General features: G+C 35.7%; 1 protein-coding gene across 3 annotated transcripts in view; it reads left to right on the top strand.

The window, feature by feature from the left end:
• Positions 1-20,420, top strand: part of LOC149529093 (ABC transporter C family member 2-like) — a 327,664-nt gene that overhangs the window by 223,032 nt on the left and 84,212 nt on the right. For all 3 annotated transcript variants that reach the window (XM_089810974.1, XM_089810975.1, XM_089810976.1), the window contains 4 exons: positions 7,752-7,858; positions 8,014-8,107; positions 8,270-8,437; positions 9,001-9,141. In XM_089810974.1, coding sequence (XP_089667100.1) covers positions 7,752-7,858; positions 8,014-8,107; positions 8,270-8,437; positions 9,001-9,141 — 510 coding nt within the window. The remainder of the gene's footprint in view (positions 1-7,751; positions 7,859-8,013; positions 8,108-8,269; positions 8,438-9,000; positions 9,142-20,420) is intronic.

The following is a 20,420-nucleotide window of genomic DNA, read 5'->3' on the forward strand; positions in this document are numbered from 1 at the left end:
TTTAAATATGATTAATTTTATCAAAATTTGACTTCTAAAGAATCTCATTTTCTTTCTGGGATCGTTCTCAATTGACCTAATAGAAGGGGTCATTACACTCCATATGGTGAAGACTATCAAAAGACCAATTAAATTATATGGCAGTTCAATAAAACAAAAGAAAAGAAAGCGATAATAGTCTGGAAAAAGAAACCGCAAAGGGTATAAATAGTGACAAGACAAGCATTCATTGGTGACATGTAGTGATAAGGTAAGAGAGATCGCAGGCTACACAGGTGACTTGGAATTAGCACCAGTAGAAAAGATTCATAACAAGAAAATTACGAAGGAAGCCCACATGTGATTGTAGAAAAAGTTGGAAAGACTTAAAAGGAGGGCATGGTTAGGGTTTAAATTTGTCATGCTTTAAATAAAGTTGGAGTTTGGATACAATTAGGGTTAGGGTTTAATTAGGGATTTCACTAGGATTAGATGTCATACAAACTCTTTGAATTATTGATAGCCTAAACCCTAAGCATGATGTAAACTATAACTTGGGCCCTAAATCTTAGTCCTATTCCTCACATTAATAATATCTCAAAAATTTAGCACTAACAATTCTGTAAACCATAGCTATAATAATAATATCAATTATAACCAGCAACGCTTACCATAGTCCTCATCATAACTCTATCCATATCCTTGACCCAAACTCTAATCCAAACCCTAAGAATGACCCTAAACCTAGCTATACGATTAACCCAAAATTCAAACCTAAACCTAACCATAACTAAACCCTAATATGAACCTCAATTACAAACTAATCTAAATACTAATTCTAACTATAATCCTAACTCTAACCATGATATAAACCCTAAATCTATTCCTAACCCTAACTATGATGAAAACCTAATCCTAAAAATCCGCTCTGATTGTGATGTAAACCATCACCCTAAATTCTAACCCTAATCATATCCATAATAATATTTATTTACTCAACATATAACACGAAATTCTATCCCTAATCCTAATTCTACTCCTAACCCTACTGTAATTCTCAGATCAATATTAAAGCCTAATCATGATCATAAACCCAACCTTAACACTAAACCCGAACCCTAATCATAATAATAAATCTAAACCAAACTTTAACAATTATTTACCCTCAACCATGAATATTAACACGAATTTGATTAATTTATTCAAAGTGTTACGTACACAATGACTCCTACTAGCTAATATGTACTTTATATTTAGTATATGCCGATATGTATCGAAGTGTTTAAATTTTTCATCATCCACCTTTAATTAAAATTAAAGTTGAAAAAATTCAATGCCTTGATGCATACCAGCGTGTATTAAATAGAGTATATATTAGCTAGTCCTACTTTCAATAAGAAAATTATTAATAATTATTTATGAATGCAACAAAACAAAATGTGGCTCAAACACAACATAATGGAAGGAAACTATTGAGAGGGATGAGAACAAATCTGTGGATTCAAAGAAGAGGTCAATGGGTTGTCTAATATTGTTGTTTCTACAAACATTGGTGGTATTGGTTTTTCACAAACTCTCACTCTGAAGATGCTTTCACCAAGTATGTTACCTCCATGATCTGCTTCTTTGCTTTTTCCAACTCTTGGTCTTTTTCCCTCAACCCTTCTTCTTTTGTTGTCAACTAGGAGGTCTACTTAGCTAACTTCAGCTCCTTCCTAGCTAGCTTATCTTATGCCTCTGCCACTATCCTTTGCAAGGAAGTGACACGAGAATGCTCTGAGTGCAGTTGTGTCCTAAATGTTTCTTCTCACTTTGTAGGTGCATTTTGATCCTTCTCTGCTTGGTAGATAGCCCTCTTCTTTAGTATGATGGACTCCTTAATAGCAACTTCAATGGCTTATACTCCAGTAACAAGTCTGTAAAGAACAACTCTGTGAGATGGAGTGCTCAAAGTGCCTAACCATGATGATGTTATGCCCTTTCTTTAGGACTAGACCTATTCTACTTTGCAATTATGGTCCCCCAAGAGTTAATTTTCACACAAGGAGCCCAATTCGCAATTAACTCTTATGGTCCCCTAGGACTTAATTGTCATACAAGAGGGCTCAATTAAATGGGTGCACTAATGCACCACTTTATTTTAGTAGGTTCTAATTTCATATTTTTAATTTGGGTGCCCATTTTTGGAACCACCTCTCTTGTGATTTTTAACCACGCTTGTTTATTTAAGACTCTATTACCAGATTCATGTATCTAGGCCACAAATCGGATCTGGATTCGAATTGGATCCAGATTTGGGAACCAATTTGTGCTAGATTTGCATAGGGCCCGAATTTGACTTCGTGAGCCTATTTGGATGCGTAAATCTATAGATCTAGGTAGACCCATAGGGTCAAATCTGGATCCTATGCGAATTTGGCATGAATTGGTCACGAATTCACATGGACTTTAGAGAATATGGTATAAATCGCTCATGAATCCACACAGATCTGGGAGAATTTGGCTAATCCACACCGGTCTCCATGGACTTGCAAGCCAAACGTGGAATTAAGACACATGAATCCATATATATAATGCATATATATGTGTATATGTATGTGCGCGCTCGCACGTGTTTATATATACACATACATATAGGTCCATATGAATCATAATGAGAATCCTTTTATCACAAATCCACGAATCAAATTCTTGTAGTTGAGCCCGTCCTTGAATCCGAATTGGAAACTTAGATTTGAGAAGATTGTTTGCATGTTCGAAAAATCATCATTGAGAACATTTCAATTTTTTTGTCCACAATTCCAATTGAGAAATTAAGCATTGGAGATTAGTTCAAAGGAGAGACATCCTCTCTAGTCTGTTGGTTTCTCAAATAAGGTCAAGTCACTTGATGATCTTATTACTCGCAAATCACCATGTTTGCATATTATCACCAGCACTATCTTGGAGGTCAAAATCATTACAATTTTCAGTATTCATTCATTGATGTTGAAGTATAGCATCAATGGAAGTGATATACTCATTACATTGAGTATTTGTATTCATGATTTATATGAACATTGTCTTATGTGTTATATTATTGATAAAAATAATATATATTATATATGTAATATAATATACATTATATATTATTATATAATTATATAATAATACTATATTATATTACATATATGGTTAATATATTAATATTATATATATGCTTAAAGGTGAGTTATACATATAGTTACTTATTAACTAATGATGATTAACTATAGGGACATGTGTCTTGAAGGGACATGTCTCCTTCTCTCATATTTATATGAGATCCAAATCTGCATTTGAAAATTATCAATAAAAATGGCCATGATTCTACATTTGTAGAAATGATCTTAGTTACTTTAACATGGTATCAAAGCCAACTACAAATGTAACTTCAATTAATTTCTTCAAAACTGCAGGAATATTATAATGCATTAAGTGCTTATAATACATGAAGTTATTAATGGACATCAACTAGGCTTGTGGGGTCAATTGTTGAATTTTTTTGAAGGGCATGGAGTCAGCCTATTGCATTAAATGTAGTAGAGCATGTTGTGCCTACATAAAGTTGCATGATCCTCTTGAAAAAGTGGACCTCGCCCAAGGACTAACCTTTATATGTTAGGTATAGATATCTGCAAAATGAAATAGCCAAGAGGCAATAGACAGAGAGAAAAATAAGAGAGTTAAGGGAATGGCAGCCCCAATGAGATCAGTGGTAATATTGGGAAGCTTGCAGACACTAGAAGAAATGCGAATGCGAAATAACTCAGGGACAAATGAAATAGGGAGGAAGACGCATAAAAATAGAAATTCATATATCTACATTTGAAATAAAGACACAAAAAGAACAATGCACGTAGTCATGATTATTGTTGGGATACCGGAGCATGTAAGCATTGAAATTCATGGTCTGGAGCAAATCAGATCATTGTTAGAGAATGACTAAATGTTGACAAATGGAGTTCATACGAATACTTTGAAGTATTCATTTCAGAAATTAAGTGGTGCATAATTTTGCAAACTACTATAACGATGATTCTATCTGGCATACACAATAACAGGAAGACTGAAAATGATAGTCTTATCATCGGTTATCTACACTTAGTCGAAGGATTGTTCATACATAGAGATTTATATCGCAATAGTTATATTCTCAAAAGTCTGAACAAAGTTAACAAAAATAGAATGTATTCAAAAAAAATTTAAAGCATCTTGGAGGAGGTACCAAATGAAGGATTCAAGGGCAGAATTCATCTATTCATAGTGTGGTTAGGGGTTACGGATCTCTATCATCTTGGAGGATCGTGTTCAGTCCCTTTACATTTAAGAACAATGTTGCTTCGATGGATATAACACATGTAATCTTCCAGCATGGAGGGACAAAGTGGAAAGGGTGCACAATATAAACATAGTTCAGGAAGCTACCACCAAGTATGACTGATCCTTAGGTTGAGTTTTATGAGTTCAGCGACCCTTGTTACTTGACCCATAGTTTGGGGTCAAACCCATACATCACCCTAAGAGCATGGTAACGACTATCAAATTAGGTATAAAGAAGCCCTCCAAATATAATCATGTGTGTCGGGAATATTCACCTAAGCCCCTTAAACATTGACATAAGCAAGGTAAGTAGAATTATCATGTGAATGTTTACCTTTATTTAAGAATTTAAATTGTTAATGATTTTTTGAATTTTCTAATATTTCCATTATGAATATATAGGAGATAAAATCTAATCACGATCATTGAATTTTAATATTAAAGTAATAGAATAAAATTCTTATAGATTAGGGATTGTATCTGACCTTATATAAATAGCTTCACGCTAGTGTAAGATTTGGGGTCTTCTCTATATAAAAGACTAAGTTGAGCATTATATTAGTCTCTCTCTTATTTATTTTTGTATTTCTACATGTACGATAAGAACTTTGTGCCTTGATCTTTTCCTCCCAGAATGTTCTTGTAGGAAAAAGAGGTAGATTGAGATTTAGAGGGAGGCTGACATTTCTAGCAACCTTCAAAGAGAGGGAGCAGGTAGAAGATATGGTTTCATCAACTGTTAGTGATATCAATCATATTGATTCAAAGGGAGTAAACCAATGATGTGATGGAATCTTCAATGATCGCTAAATTTTGACAGTCAAGAGGACTATAATTCATGCAACTACGTGATCTTAATGGGCCTACCCCTTGTGTACATCATATGAAAGTGATGAGTTCATTTGAATCATCTACGATAAATGATAAATGATACTTGACGTATGAGTTGCAAAGTCATTCAAGTGGCATAATCATACTCAATCAAGATATTGACGTATTGTGGACGATTTTGTGTTTGTTTCTACTATTAAGTTAAGTGAATGTTTGGATTTTGTAGGAAAAGAAAGTTAGTACTTTACACATGCTACTAGATATTGGGTAGACTCAACCTAATGATAGTAACTCCTAAGACTCTGATGATCAAGATGGATAAAATAAGGCTCTCATCTTTGATGATTGAGATTATGAGATTCTTCTACGTTAAGAGGGAGTATGACACTTCTTCTAAGGCAATGCAGGAGCTTAGAAGATTTATACTCAAAGGGAGTCTAGAAATACATGTGGGTGACTGCATGATGTTGATGGGTCTACTATGTATATCATGAGGGAGTGATGAGTTTGCAAGGTATCCTTGGGTAAAGAGAGTTTTTGAGGAAGTAACTAGAGGACTTGACTTCCCAGGATCGATGTTCAGAGGGAGAAATTTTGACATACAATCCTTTGTGGATGATATCTTCTCTTTAAGAAGAAGTTCTTAGAGAAATTCTGTGTAATACGCTCTCCTTTATAAGAGAGAAGTATGAGGTGAAAACCCTTTGTACCACTCTCTGATTGGGTTCATGGTGGTTACTATTTCACAAATGATATGTAATGAAAGGTGACAATCTTTCATTGACATATATAAACAAAAGGTAACCATTATAAGATGACGATTTTGTAAATGGTAGACCTGTTATCATGGTTCTTTGGGCCGGATTTTGCTAGACACCATGATAGCAAACAGACAGAACGTAATCTTTGTAAGATGTTGATCTTGCAAATGATAGGCCTGTTATTATCAGAGTTTTTGCTTTCGATACACCGGAAGTCATTGATAATGAAAGCATTATGATTACTCTAGATATTGTTTCGGACAATTAGAGATCATAATACATGTTATGATAGTGTTCATAACATTGTGATTGTAGTTATTTGACAAGTCACTATTTCAGCGTGTTAAAGTCAGATAATATGTTGTGTATAGATATCCTTGATACTAATATCTCATAAAATGTTTTTTTCACTTCTCCCTTGCTAAGAGGAGTGTTCAAGTATAGCATTAGTCGATGTGATATACTCATTACATTGAGTATTTGTAATCATGATTTATATGAACATTGTTTTATGTCTTATATTATTGATAAAAATAATATATATTATATATATTATACATTATATAATAATATAATAATATTATATTATATTACATATATGGTTAATATATTAATATTATATATGCTTAAAGGTGAGTTATGCATATAGTTATTTATTAACTATAGGGACATGTCTTTTGAAGAGACATGTCTCCTCTCATATTTATATGAGATCCAAATCTGCATTTGAAATTTATCAATAACAATGGCCATGATTCTACATTTGTAGAAACGATCTTAGTTACTTTAACAATTGAGACTTCCTACGAGCGAATTATAGAGGAATCGTCATTTAATATAGTGATTCAAAAATAAGTTTGGTCTGCAAATATAAGTCATTCCGCCTTTCTCAGTTTGGTCTGCATAAATATTTCTAGCCAAGTATATCTAATCATCCTTATATCTGCATACATGACTTGTACAACATGCTTGGTTGAAATACAACCAGAAAGGATAGTTGTACGATCCCTTCAAATTCATGTAAAACTTTTAAATTTCAGTGCCATACCCATGAAGCTTTGGACAGAACAAGTATATTGTTTGTCGCAAACCATTTCCGAACAATCTGCTCCATCATGATTGGTTTAAACTTTACACACGTCCAGGAATTTGATTCACAATGCTTAAAAGCAAAGAAAGTTTATAGACTTTATTTTTTCGTTTGCAAAGTTTTTATTTATTTTTTAATATTTTCGAGTTTTCTCAAATTTTCTGGGCCTGACCAAGTTTTGACAGTCTGCTTGATTTTCAATTTGAATGAAACCCAAACACTAAGTTCTAATGCACTCAATAGAGTTTTGTCACTTCTCCTAATGGAATGATGCATCTCAATCTAGTGGCTTGGCCTTTCAATTAAGGCTGAGTGGTAAGTGAAGAGCTGTATTTGTCCCTAAATAAAATAATACAAAGAGAGACTTCAATTTTGGGTGTAGTTGAATGCTTTACAGTGTTATATTGTCATGCAATGAGGTTGATAATTGAGTATGAAAACAATTTTAGGTTATGAGACAAACATATAGAATAGCACCACTGGGCTGTTTTCAATTAGTAGACAGAACAACTTAAAGATATTAGTTATCTTTTAGTACAAGATGTACCGACTGATCTGATCTTTAACATAATTTTATCTGTTATAGGTGTCTCCCAAGATACTGACATTAAATTGATTCTGTGACCATATAATTATCCTGCACACGAGTATAGTAGTTAACACTACAAATTGATTTCTGAAGCTCATTTTTCTCTGTTGACTAATGAACACTGAAACTGCATTGTATTTACTCATTGTTGGGTGGCCAGACTTTTGTGATAGGTAGGATGAAGAAACTATCAAAGGAAGGGTTACAGCGCACAGACAGGAGGATTGGTCTAATGAATGAAGTCCTGGCTGCAATGGAGACAGTAAAGTAAGCAAGCCATGTAATTTGAAACTAACCTATGCAAGCTATATATTTTTGGTTCCAAGGGATTCTTCCTAAGCCATGTAATTTGGAACTAACCTATGCAAGCTATATATTTTTGGTTCCAAGGGATTCTTCTGACTCTCCTATGATCCTGGCAGATGCTATGCATGGGAAAATAGTTTTCAACAGAAAGTCCAGCACATTAGGAATGATGAGCTCAGCTGGTTCCGCAAGGCACAATTACTGGGAGCGGTATATCCTCACATTAACAGCTAAATTATCCTTATCATGAAAGATTACCTGGATTTTTTTCCTTGTGCTGAATTGATTTTTTTATGATTTTGCTAAGTCAATATATTCATTTATGCTTCAATATAATTTTTATCTGCAAATTAACCTCTTATTGTTTTACAGTGCAACAGTTTCATTCTGAACAGCATTCCAGTTCTCGTTACAGTTGTTGCTTTTGGGGTATATACTTTACTTGGTGGTGAACTGACACCTGCAAAAGCCTTTTCCTCTATTTCCTTGTTTGCAGTGTTGAGGTTTCCCCTGTCCATGTTTCCTAACTTGATAACCCAGGTACTTCAATTTTTTTTACTTTGAGTTTACTTTTCATAATTTTGGGTCATTTATTTCTGTAAAAATTTCTGATATGTCAATAAGAGAATTAATAATTGCACATAATCATTTGCATTGAGATTCAATGCGTTTACAGCTGGAAGCTATATTTTATTGACGAGTTATGTTTGTATTTTCCCTAACACTTTCTTATCCTTCTAGAGTGGTCATTGATCCTTTCTTATGCGATCAATTTATTGTATTATTTGTTGGATCACTTAGCTTGTTTTCCCACCAACACATCCTATCATGTGCAGGTTTAGAAAAGCAATATTGTAACTAGCAAACTTTTGTGGATGCATCCTACATGCTCTGTTGTAAATATGTTTTCTAGCATTTGAATCTATTAAAAAAACAGGGAGTTTTAATTTTCATTGGCGCAATACAACAATGACATGCTTGTAAAGCTAAAATATCTCCAGCATTATTTTTAGAATGGGATCAACATTTTTCCTGCATGGCATGTTTCTTTCCTTGTACATTTGTGCATCAGATCTTTGGCTGAACTTGATTTGCACATGCAGGTGGTTAATGCTAATGTGTCTCTGAAAAGACTTGAAGATCTCTTCTTAGCAGAAGAGAGAAAGCTGCAGCCAAATCCACCCCTTCAATGTGGGCTTCCTGCCATAATAATTAAGAATGGAACTTTCTCTTGGGATGCAAAGGTTTGTTCATATGTTATTCCCAAATTTCATTATCTGGAAATATAAATCACTGTCTCTTATTTTTCTCCTACAAATACACCTTTCTGCTTGTGCTGAATGGTGCACACATATCCTTTTCATACACTAAGAAACTGGAGATTCTGTGGAGGAATAATGGATACCATCAACTTTATATCAGTAACGTCAAAGAATATAGTCAAGGGTTTATTTTAACATGTATGTAGAGGATATTCTAAACAGTTCATCACAACAGTATGGACAGCGTATTGGGTTACTCAGCCTTGTCAAATGTTTTTCTAGATTACTTTTGGGATATATGTTTTCACAAAATATTCCATGGATGGAAATTAGTTTATCATTAAATGGTCACAAAATAAATTTTTATAGATTGTAGGAAACAAAACTAATCACAATTAGTTGTTGCAGTTGAGGATCTTGCTGGGTTCATGTGAGTGGAAAGGGTTTATGTGTACTATGGTGCATATTGAGAAACTCTTCTCAGCAATAGCTCTTTTGACCCTCAATGAGATTGAGGGCCAGCCAAGACCAAATTAAGGCCTTTAAAACCTCTTTTTTCAATGAAACTGTAATGTCCCCAGTCCGGTCAAGAAGATTTTGGGTTGTTATCTTGCCATTTAAATTCCATCAAAAACTATAGATTCCTTTATTGATATCACTTGTCCACAAATATCCTATCATAATATTAGTTAACTTGTATAATCAAGTATCATGGAATGTAATGCATAAATTTATCCTTTTAATTAGACACGTTAGAATATCTATTCTACCAATGACGTATGGATAAGACATTATGCAAGGATGAATTTTGCTATACTGTGATCTACAATATTTGAGTTTGCTCTACTTTTTCTGATATGTAAAGACTATTTGCCATTAGCCATTGCTGATATGGTGGGCTACTAGTCTATAAGTCATCCTTCAAATACCAATATAAGCTATATTGGAAGTCTCTTTCTAATTTAGGCTCTTGAATTATGCGACAGTCTCCTCAATTTTCTTTTTGATGACAAAGTCCTTGTTGTTTCTGATTACCTTTTCCTTCTATAACACTATGCCTTCTCAATAATCAAAGTCAATAATATGATGTCTTTGGTATCATTATCATTCTAACAAATGATTGATTGTTAATATTCTGAGTGCATCATGCGTGAGATGGTTTCAACACATCAAAGTTCAAATTGATTTTTAAGTTACCAGTACTGTTCTTCTTCCTTTGGTGAACTTGGCTGTCTTTTCTCTCAAGTTATAACCTGCAGCGATAATAATGTTAGTGCCTCTATCGACTAAATAAGTCTGCTGGTTCGATTATTAATGCCTCTACTGACTAAATAAGTCTTTTGTTACTAAAGGTTCTATCACCTCTAAAAATGAGAAGAAATTTTAAATTATTACAAAATTATCCTCTTAAAAAGAAAAGAAAAAGTAGTTTATCCTGTATAAATTCTATGTTCTTTTTTTTGTAACTTATCCCAATCAACTCCTTTGCACTTATGTTGAATCCTGTAATGAATACAATATTTGTACAATCTTCTCCATGTCAAATATTTTGGAAAATGCAAACTCCAACCAAGCATTAGACACAAACATTTTCTTAAGATGAGGAATGGCGCCAAGAATTTTTTGTAATAATAGGATGTGGTGAGCAAATCATTTGACTCCTAGCCTTCTGTGCGTTTTCTCATCAAAGAAAGGACCCAAGTATGGTTGTTGATGAATTTAGAGGCATTTTAAGCATCTTGAAACACTCTTTCCAACCATCCAGTTTTCATAATGTCCTATAACAAGAAGTTCAAGCAATATGCAAGAAGGAACTCCATGTAATTGCAGGAATTCTCTCCATAAGCATTGTACCTAAAGCTATATATGCAGATGGATTTTCTGTGATAACTTAGACAATACTCTCAACTTCAACCTCCTAGATAATCCCATCTAATAAATTGCACAAAGTATCAAATTCATGATATACAATTCAGGTTTACTATTGCACCATTAGAAACCACTAAGAAGTTGAGGAGAGTCTGATTCCGTCCATCTGTCCATTGATCCAGCAAGATGTTGCATCCTTTCCTCCAGAATCATTTTGGGTCATCAACCAAAACCTATGTATTTTTTATGGCCGTCCCTAGCAATAGGCCCCTAAAGTCTTTAGCTATTGGGGTCTTAAACATGCTGCTTGCAACTATAACAAACTAATCAAACCTTCCCATTATAATTTGTTCGCCACAATGATAGGTAAATCATTGTCTAATAAAAAATTTGTTGCTACCATCCTAGCTTGCTCTTGTTTTTCTTTATTCCTTTCAGTACTTTCAAGTGAAGGTTGTGCTCTCATAACATTGCATATTGCATGGAACAAATTCATTTGGCTCTATTGAAAGAGGATTCTCACTAGTCTCAGCCTCATTGTCACCAATAGATAAATGTGGCTGGTAGAAGTCGGGACTTTTGCCACCAAGGGGGCCTGAACTTGACACATTCAGATTCATTGCTATCGTCATGGATTCTTTCCTTTTTTCCTCTATTCTTTTAGCATGTCATATTCAATGAGAATGGCCATCATCTCTCTAACCATCTTTGAAGTTGATGTAGAACCTATCTCCACCTTCCTGCAAAGGGTGTTTTTTTAGGTTAGAAACAATTTCCCTATAATATCATTTGTTTTCTATATTGATATGAAGATCCCAATCCAAATTTCACAAAATAATAAACAATTAACTCATTGATTTTCTATTTGAAGTTTCAAATACCCCTATCTATCTATCTATATGTATAGTTGTCCCTTGTCGTACCCTTCTTCGAGAAGGAAAATTCCATCGCAAAAACAAGTTTTTCTACCTTTTGTCTTAGAAACTCAGGGTAACATAGATTGATCCTCCTATATTGGTGGAATGCTCGCCACCTAAGGATCGACTCAACACTTATCATCATTGTGTTGTCGGTAAACATTGTGTAGCTGATAGGGTGTATGTCGTCGGTAAATGCCCCTTCGGGAAGGTTCTTGTTATGTAGCCGACATATTGTATGTAGCTGACAGACCCCTTCAGGAAGGTTCTTCGGAAAGTATTTATACACCCTCCGGGATCATTGTAATCATCATCATAAGCATAATGTAATGTCTTTGGCATATGTGAATAATACAAGGAGTACTATTGTTCTGTTCTATTGTCTGTGTGCATTAGCTCATCTACCCCATACGGTAAACATTTGGCGCCGTTGCCTGATGGACCTGGAAAGGCAGAGCAATGAAGATTAATGCCAAATCAGCTTAACAATGATCGCAATAAGATAAAGGGAAAAGATGGAATACGTACTGTGCAAGAAAATTTAATCTTGGCACAAGAAGTCGAACGCAGAAGGAGGTTTCAAAAGATTGCCGACAGACACCGAAGTGCTAAAGACTTGTTGGAGGAGACTCGATAGCGGGTGGAATTGGTGGAAGAAGCAAGGGAATCAACTCGCACGACTCAAAGTGTTGAGGGAGCACGAGTGTGGAGTGAACTCTTCGTCTGTGATACACTTCCAGAATGGACAATTTCGTTTAACGGAGACCCTTCTTCACCAAAAAAGCACAACTGTCGGAATATAAAGCATTGGTGCCAGAATACAAAGCGTTAGTGTTAGGATACAAAGCGTTGGTACTAGAGAGCAAAGCATTGGTGACAGAATACAAAGTGTTGGTGTTGGGATACAAAGCGTTGGTACTAGAGAGCAAAGCATTGGTGCCAAAATACAAAGCATTGGTGTCGGGATACAAAGTGTTGGTGCTGGAGTGTAGAGCGTTGGTGTCGGATTACAAAGCGTCAATACCGGAGTACAGAAATTTAGTGTCGCAGTGCCAAACAATGCCCCTACACAACATCTAGTAATAATGGCAGGACCAAAGAAAAAATTGCCAAAATTTGATGGTGATGGAGCAGCCGATTTGATCTGACAGTGTAAAAAATGCGAAACAATTTGGAGGGCGAATGGCATAACAGATACAAACGAATGGGTCCGGTAGTTTCCGGCCACCCTACGGGGTGTTGCAATTGATTGGTTTGCCGATACAGATCTCCAAAAGTTAACCAATTGGGACAACATTAAAAAATAGTTTATCACATAATTTCAATTGTTGCGTGACGACAATGAGATCGTAGCGGAGATATACAACACAAAATAGGGGAAAAATGAAACAGTTCGAGTCTACGCTAGGAAATTAAAAGACTTGATAAATAAAATGGAAAATAAGCCGGCTGATGGGCTACAAAAAGCATGGTTCATTGAAGGCCTACACCTGAAGTTGCGGAAGAAGATGAAGATTGTGCCGCCATCGTCATACACTAAAGCATACAATTGAGCAATGAACTTAGAAGGTGAGTAGAAGACAAAAAAGAAGAGTAGCTCATTTGATTTTGATGACGACGTGTCTTCAGACGAAGAGAGCAGCGATGACGAATAGGGCAGCAAGAAGGTTCGAGCCCTCCAAAAGGATATGATCTGAATGATGAAAGAATTTAAGAACATGCAGAAGGAGACCAAGGGAAATGAGCTGTGGTGCACAGACTACAAGACAGAAGGCCATATGAAGGGATCCTATTCGAAGAACCAGTTTTGCGAGATCTACCAGATCATAGGACATTCCACAAAAGAATGCCCCTTCAATATGAAAACAAGAGGACCTCAACAAGTGTTCGTGACACAGGAGGCTTCAATGTCAGGAGGGAGCGAGAACACTAGTATGGAGGGTGCCACCTCGGGAGGGTACAAAAATAATAGACGAGGGCAAAACAACAACAATGCCAATAATAATAATGGGAACCGCAGTCAAATTCAGTACAATGCGAACGAATGACCGATGGTTCAATGCCGAGCATGCAATTTGTGGGGCCACTTTGCCTGAGATTGTACAACGGCAAGCGCACCAAAGTTGTTATGCAGATGGTGCGGTCTAGGAGATCATGAAGATGCCAAGTGCCCGAAATCAAGAGTGAATCTGATCACCATCGGGATGGACGAAGAGGAGGTTTTGGCAATCACACGGAAGCAAGAAAAACCGTACCCCGACCCAACGAAGGAAAAGAAGAGATTGGAGGAAACACAGGCAGAAATTGAGAAGGCGACGCAGGCGGACAAAGCACACTTGAAGGACACTACTGGTACCTCAACAAGAAATTGCGCGGAACAAAACATCATACAATAGATATTACAAAGTGAAGTACTAGTCAAGATAAATGATTTGCTGCTTGCAATGCTTCAACTTTGATCGACACTCACAAACATCGCTCCCGCTGCTAAATTGTCAGGAGAACAAGGAAGGGAGAAGGAAAGTGGAACACGTATGGAGGACCCGATGTTGCTAGCCCTCACATCTGGACACCATCCAGTGGTAGTCGAGATGGGAATTCTGGGAATTGTTCTAACAGACTTAATTGTGGATAGAGGGTTTGGTGTGAATGTGTTACTGGAGGACACTTGGAAGAAGTTGGGACAGCTGATGTTGTGGCCACCTACATTCCAGTTGCTAATAGCGGACCAACACGACATTAAACCTCTCGACGTCCTGATGGCACAACCAGTGACGATTGGAACACAATCGTTTCTGCTCGACTTCGTCATCATCCCATTGAAGAGGAGAGGGTACGACGCTATTCTGGGCTGTGGATGGCTCATGCAAGTGAAGGTCAAGCATGACTGGAAGAAGAATACACTATCAATGGAAAGCAGGGGACGACGATTCATTGTTGATTTACACACACAAATGGTAGGTGAGGAGGCAACGTCATCGGATTCCGAAGGCAAAGGCAGGGAGGATGACAAGGGGAAGAAGAGAATGGAACCTGATGAAGAGAGAGTATTGAGACTGGAGGGAGGGTCGAATGAGGATGACCTAGACTCCTTGAACGGCCTTTTCCACTGGCAGATGGAGGATTACGAGCTGTAACCGAGCTGTAATATGTTAAGGGTCGACGAAGGTGAGAAAGAAGAGAGAAATAAATGTTCGAAGGAATACAGAGAAGCAGAAGAAGGAAAGGCAGTTAGGACTGAAGCTGAAGGGAAGAACATACAGTACGAACCCAGGAAAAGGAAAGATTCCACCGTACGACCGTGCAAAAAGAAAATGTTACGTCTAACCAGGGATATAGTAGAAAGGTGTTGGTAGCAAAGAAAACACATCATACGGTCTACATAGGAAACAAAGAGGAAGGGTTTAATAAAAGCTTCGGCAGTACGGAGTGAAGGTTCTAAAATCAAGAAATCAGTTATTGACGGCAAGGAGTGGTAGCCGACGGAATTCATGGTACCAAGTGTCGAGAACAAACTGGGCGATATGAAAAACCTGAGGGAGAGATCATGTAACTTAAATAAACTTGATGAATGACGATTGCAGGCATAATGGGCCACGGAGGTGACACAGAATAGGCGCAAAGTGTGGCATGATAAGCACTTGAAACTAAACAAGTTCCAACCTGGAGGCATCATTCTTGGAGGCATCATTCCTGGAAGCATCGTTCCTGGAGAAATCGTTCCTGGAGGCAACATTCCTAGAGGTCCCATACATTCCTGGAGGCACTGTATATTCCTAGAGGCACAGACATTCCTGGAGGCATCGTATATTCCTGGAGGCACAGACATTCCTGGAGGCACTGTACATTCCTAGAGGTACAGACATTCCTGGAGGCACCGTACTTTCCTGGAGATACCATACTTTCTGGAGGCACCATACTTCCTGGAGGCATCAATAAAGTCTGTCGTACGGCGATATAAAATAGTGCTACAGGCATGGAGTGGTTGCATATCAGAGGTGGAGAGAGCACTGGAGCAAGCCTTTCGAGAGGGATGTTACACTTTGAGGCAGTCGGAGTAGGTGTTTGGACGTGAAGCTGTCTTGGTGGATGTCTAGAGAGCTCGGGAGGAGCTGATCATCCAGTTGAAGGTAGTTCAGCGACACTTGGCTCAGGGTACCTAGAGTTGGAAGTAGAGAAAGCGGCACGGGTGGCTATCCAGGTTAGCTTGATTAGGGAGACAGTATTCTGTTAGCAGAGGCTATGGATGCAACGTGGGTTGAAGACCAGTTTGGTGCAGGCACGGGACGAATGTGAAAGTGATGAGGCAGATCTATCTTGTTGTAGTTAGTTAGTTAATGTATTTCGTTTGTTAGTTTGTCTCTGATATTTTGTAATTGTTTTGAGTTTTGTTGTGTTTTCGTCCAGAGACAACTTTTCTTTTTGCGGGGGATGATGCCGTCGGTAAACATTGTGTAGCCGATAGGGTGTATGTCCTCGGTAAATGCCCCTTCGGGAAGGTTCTTGTTATGTAGCCGACATGTATGTAGCCAACAGACCCCTTCGGGAAGGTTCTTCGGAAAGTATTTATACACCCTCCGAGATCATTGTAATCATCATCATAAGTATAATGTAATGTCTTTGGCATATGTGAATAATACAAAGAGTACTGCTGTTCTATTCTATTGTCTGTGTGCATTAATTCATTTACCCCATATGGTAAACACATTGCCTTTGAGGATAATATATTATTCCCCAAATTGATCTCCCATGGATGTTCTCAAATGAAATCTTCTCCCTTTTATATCCTCCAATATGAGTAGTCACACCTCTTCATAATGGTCACAATCTTTCACAATTAACTCATTCTAAAAGGGTCACAACTCTTCATCATTGCTGCCCCTTTAAAAGAGTCACTTCCTTATCTTCATCTCATTCTTTGCTTCCTTAGTCCCTTTTTCTCTTTTCTTTCTTATTTCCTCCATGTGTCCCCTTCCAAATGAAGTTCTCCTCTCCTCTTTCTATCTTATGTTCGAGGGAGTCAGCTTTTTCGTTTCATGTTGTTTGACCATTCATTAAATTTTAATTATATTAGATTCTATTTTTATACTTTTATATTTTAATTTATTGTTGCTGTTTATTAATAAAGCCTATTTAAACAAGGGGACGTTTCACATGGGAAATTAAGGGTAGAAACACTTAGTTTTTGTAGCTCTTCCTCCTTACCTTGAGCCAACTTGAACTTGCACAATGGTTTCATGAAGTTTTGGGGTAGATAAAAGAGTTTTTGATCAGATTTTTTGGAGTTTATATTTGGTTTTCTTGTACCAGTGAAAATAATTAAAAAAATTTCGAGTACATATGTTTATAATAGGTTGGTTCTTATTTTATAGGGAGCTTTCCCTTTTCATTCAAAGTGTGGTTCTATCCCACATCTAATTTCGTTTCTGTCTTACTAAAAGATACATATTGAAACAGTAATAGAGAGCACTTCAATGCTGATTATACCATTTTAATTAGCTCTACTTGATTACGCTTGCACCTAGATAGTCTGTCTTTTAAAATTGGTTTATAACTGTTAATGGGCTTGCCTAGACACTTTCACTTAAAAGTGAGTTATAGCTGTCTAGGGTTGTTCCTAGACCCTACTTTCTACTAGAAAAGTAATTTTAGGGACCCAGAATCTCAACCACTTTTCAATGCCCTGGGAAAATTTTGAATATCTTATGTGTTTGAGGTCTTATTTATATATCCTTTTTTATGCATTAGAAAGATTCTTTTGTCAAATACACAATGATAGTGATCAAACCTTAAAAGCACAATGTCATGAGCCATAATTGAAATTGATGTGTTTAATTTCTTTAAATATAGAATGAAGATATGTATATTTTAATACATGATAAACTTCATATCTAATTCCTTATTTTATAAATCATTGTTTCAATTTTTTATATATAAAATAGATAATATTCAAATATTACCAAATAATACTAATAAATTATATATAATAATGTGTTTATGTAAATACAAAATATATTATTATCATCAATAATGTAAATGATCTAATATTAATTAGAATACCATATATAAATTAAATATAGATCCTTATCAAATCAAAATTCAAATTATTGTAACAAAAGAATGTGTACAAACTAACATAACTAATATTCAGTAAATATCAATTCAATAGACAAATATAATATTTGCTAACTAAGCAACCAATAGTCACATCTATTGCCTGCATCATTGGAGGGAAGACATATATAAATAAGCTTCTTTTGTCCCAAAAGTAAGGACTGAATGGAAAAATAAGAAGAAAAAAATAGAAACCAAAGTCACGGAAGGAAAAACATTAACTAAAGAGAAAGTGAAGTGCCTCATATTAATGAAAAGGTAAAAGCATTGCAAAAGGCCAAAATTATTTGAGGGCCTAGATATTTGGAAGGATAGAAATAAAAAGAATTTCCAGCCAAGGGCTTTGGATGTTCAAGCCACAAAAAGGTATGAAATTTATTCGAAGTGCTATCTTTTATTAAAGTATTATATTTATTAAAATGTATGTTCATTAAGATATTAAATTAAATATGATATACTAAGTCTTTCAATATATAATAACGTATTGAATGGACAAATTAAAATTTATTGAATGGACAAATTAAAATTTACATAAGAATTAAGGAATCTTTTGTGGGACTATATATTTATATTTGGGATTATATATAATAATAAATATTTCTTAAAAATAATTATATTTATATGTATATAAATTGTAATTGCAGAAGAGTTAAAATGTTTAAAGTTCAATCCTTGGTTCTCTCGCTATAGTTGTGCGAGTTGATAGATGGTGTTGTGTAGGGAGATGCGGAGTAGAACCAGAGGATGTATTGGTGTCAAGTGCCTTATGACAAGTAAATCAACACTCTCCTTAGGATAGGTGTAGGAGGGAAGTAAGGAATCAAGGATTAAACATGTTAGTTACTAAATGGATTATAAGATTATATCGCTTACTTAAAAATAATCAAATTATTTGCGCAGTAATAGATGTTAAAGTTTAGTTATTGACAACATCTGAGTTGGGTTCATTACACACAACTTCCAAATGTGGAAGAGTAGTGTTGGAATAAAAACACCATTGAGAGTGGGGGGGTGAATCAGTGGCTTAAAATACTTTTCAAAACTTGAAACAATTACAAGTTATAAAAAATTAACACATGAGCAGGATAGTTAATGAATAACAAAGTGACACAATATTTGAATGTGGAAAACCCCTTAGGGTAAAAAAACCATTTTGGATTTGAAACTTTATTGATTGGCCTTTTGAGAAAATCTTTTAGAGCTACAACTCTGGGAAGCACCAACACCTTGTTTTAGAAACACCAGTTTCAAGGAACACCAATTCATGAATACAAGAAGCACCAACTTCATGAATAGAAGAAGCACCAACTTCCAAATTGAACAAATGAGATATAAAATCAGAGGATCAGCTTTGTTACAACACAAATCATGAATCACTAATTTCAACTTCTTGTTGAAAACATAGTGCAGGATATACTTCTATTCTCCTCAAAACATCCAATATCCAAATATATTTTCTTTTTCCATTAAAAGATCTGATCAAATACTAATATGAATGAATAAAGAAGCAATATATAACCCTTCTTTTACCTCTGATCAACTTCTTCAATGAAAATCAAATCACAAATATGAAAATAGAAACATAAAGCATTACCCTCTTCTTTGCTTTTAAAAATTTGCCTACAAACTGTTCAGTCTACAAGGAATTCCACACCAATCTTGCAACTTTGGGCAAAACCACCTGTTGGATGTTTTAGAGCAATGTATCCTCTACTTATAAACCAAGAAAGCTGAAATTTTGGAGGTAGGTACATACCCCAAACTTCCATTAGACCAAAACCGCTCAAAACTGCTAAAACTGTCATAACAATTTGGTTACTGTTTATGATAAACAAATGTTTTCTCTTTCCATACATGTGCTATGCAAAAACTAGCAAAGACCCATTTTATCTAACTTAGAGACTTTTCCAAAAAGTTATGATAGTTGGGGTCTATCTAAAAAAAGCCTTGTCGGCTTTCTGATAGACCAAAACTATTTTTTATAACCGTTTTCTAAACCAATGTGAACATTATGTGTTAATTGCAGTGTTACACCAATAAGGGGGTACTTCAGGACGACAGGATGAGTTTCTAGGACGTGGGGAAAATGGGCCTCAATTTTGGGATGGCAGGGGTACAACTAGGGGACAGTGGCAAGGGGAGGATGGGCCAGAGAGGGGTGTTGCATAGTATACATATAGAACTTGAAATGCTAGTTATGAAATGATGTTTCAGTAGTTCACTAGAACATACCAAATTAAAAAACTTGAGCATAGCAGAATTGCAACATGAATTAGAACCATTGACATTCAACATAGTAACGTATTACATACCCAATAGTAACATTCAAAAATCAAAATTCAAATAGAAATTCAAGTACAC

Source organism: Cupressus sempervirens, chromosome 11 (genome assembly GCF_028749045.1).
Source record: "Cupressus sempervirens isolate cs-2001-9-10 chromosome 11, ASM2874904v1, whole genome shotgun sequence".
Lineage (NCBI taxonomy): Eukaryota > Viridiplantae > Streptophyta > Pinopsida > Cupressales > Cupressaceae > Cupressus > Cupressus sempervirens.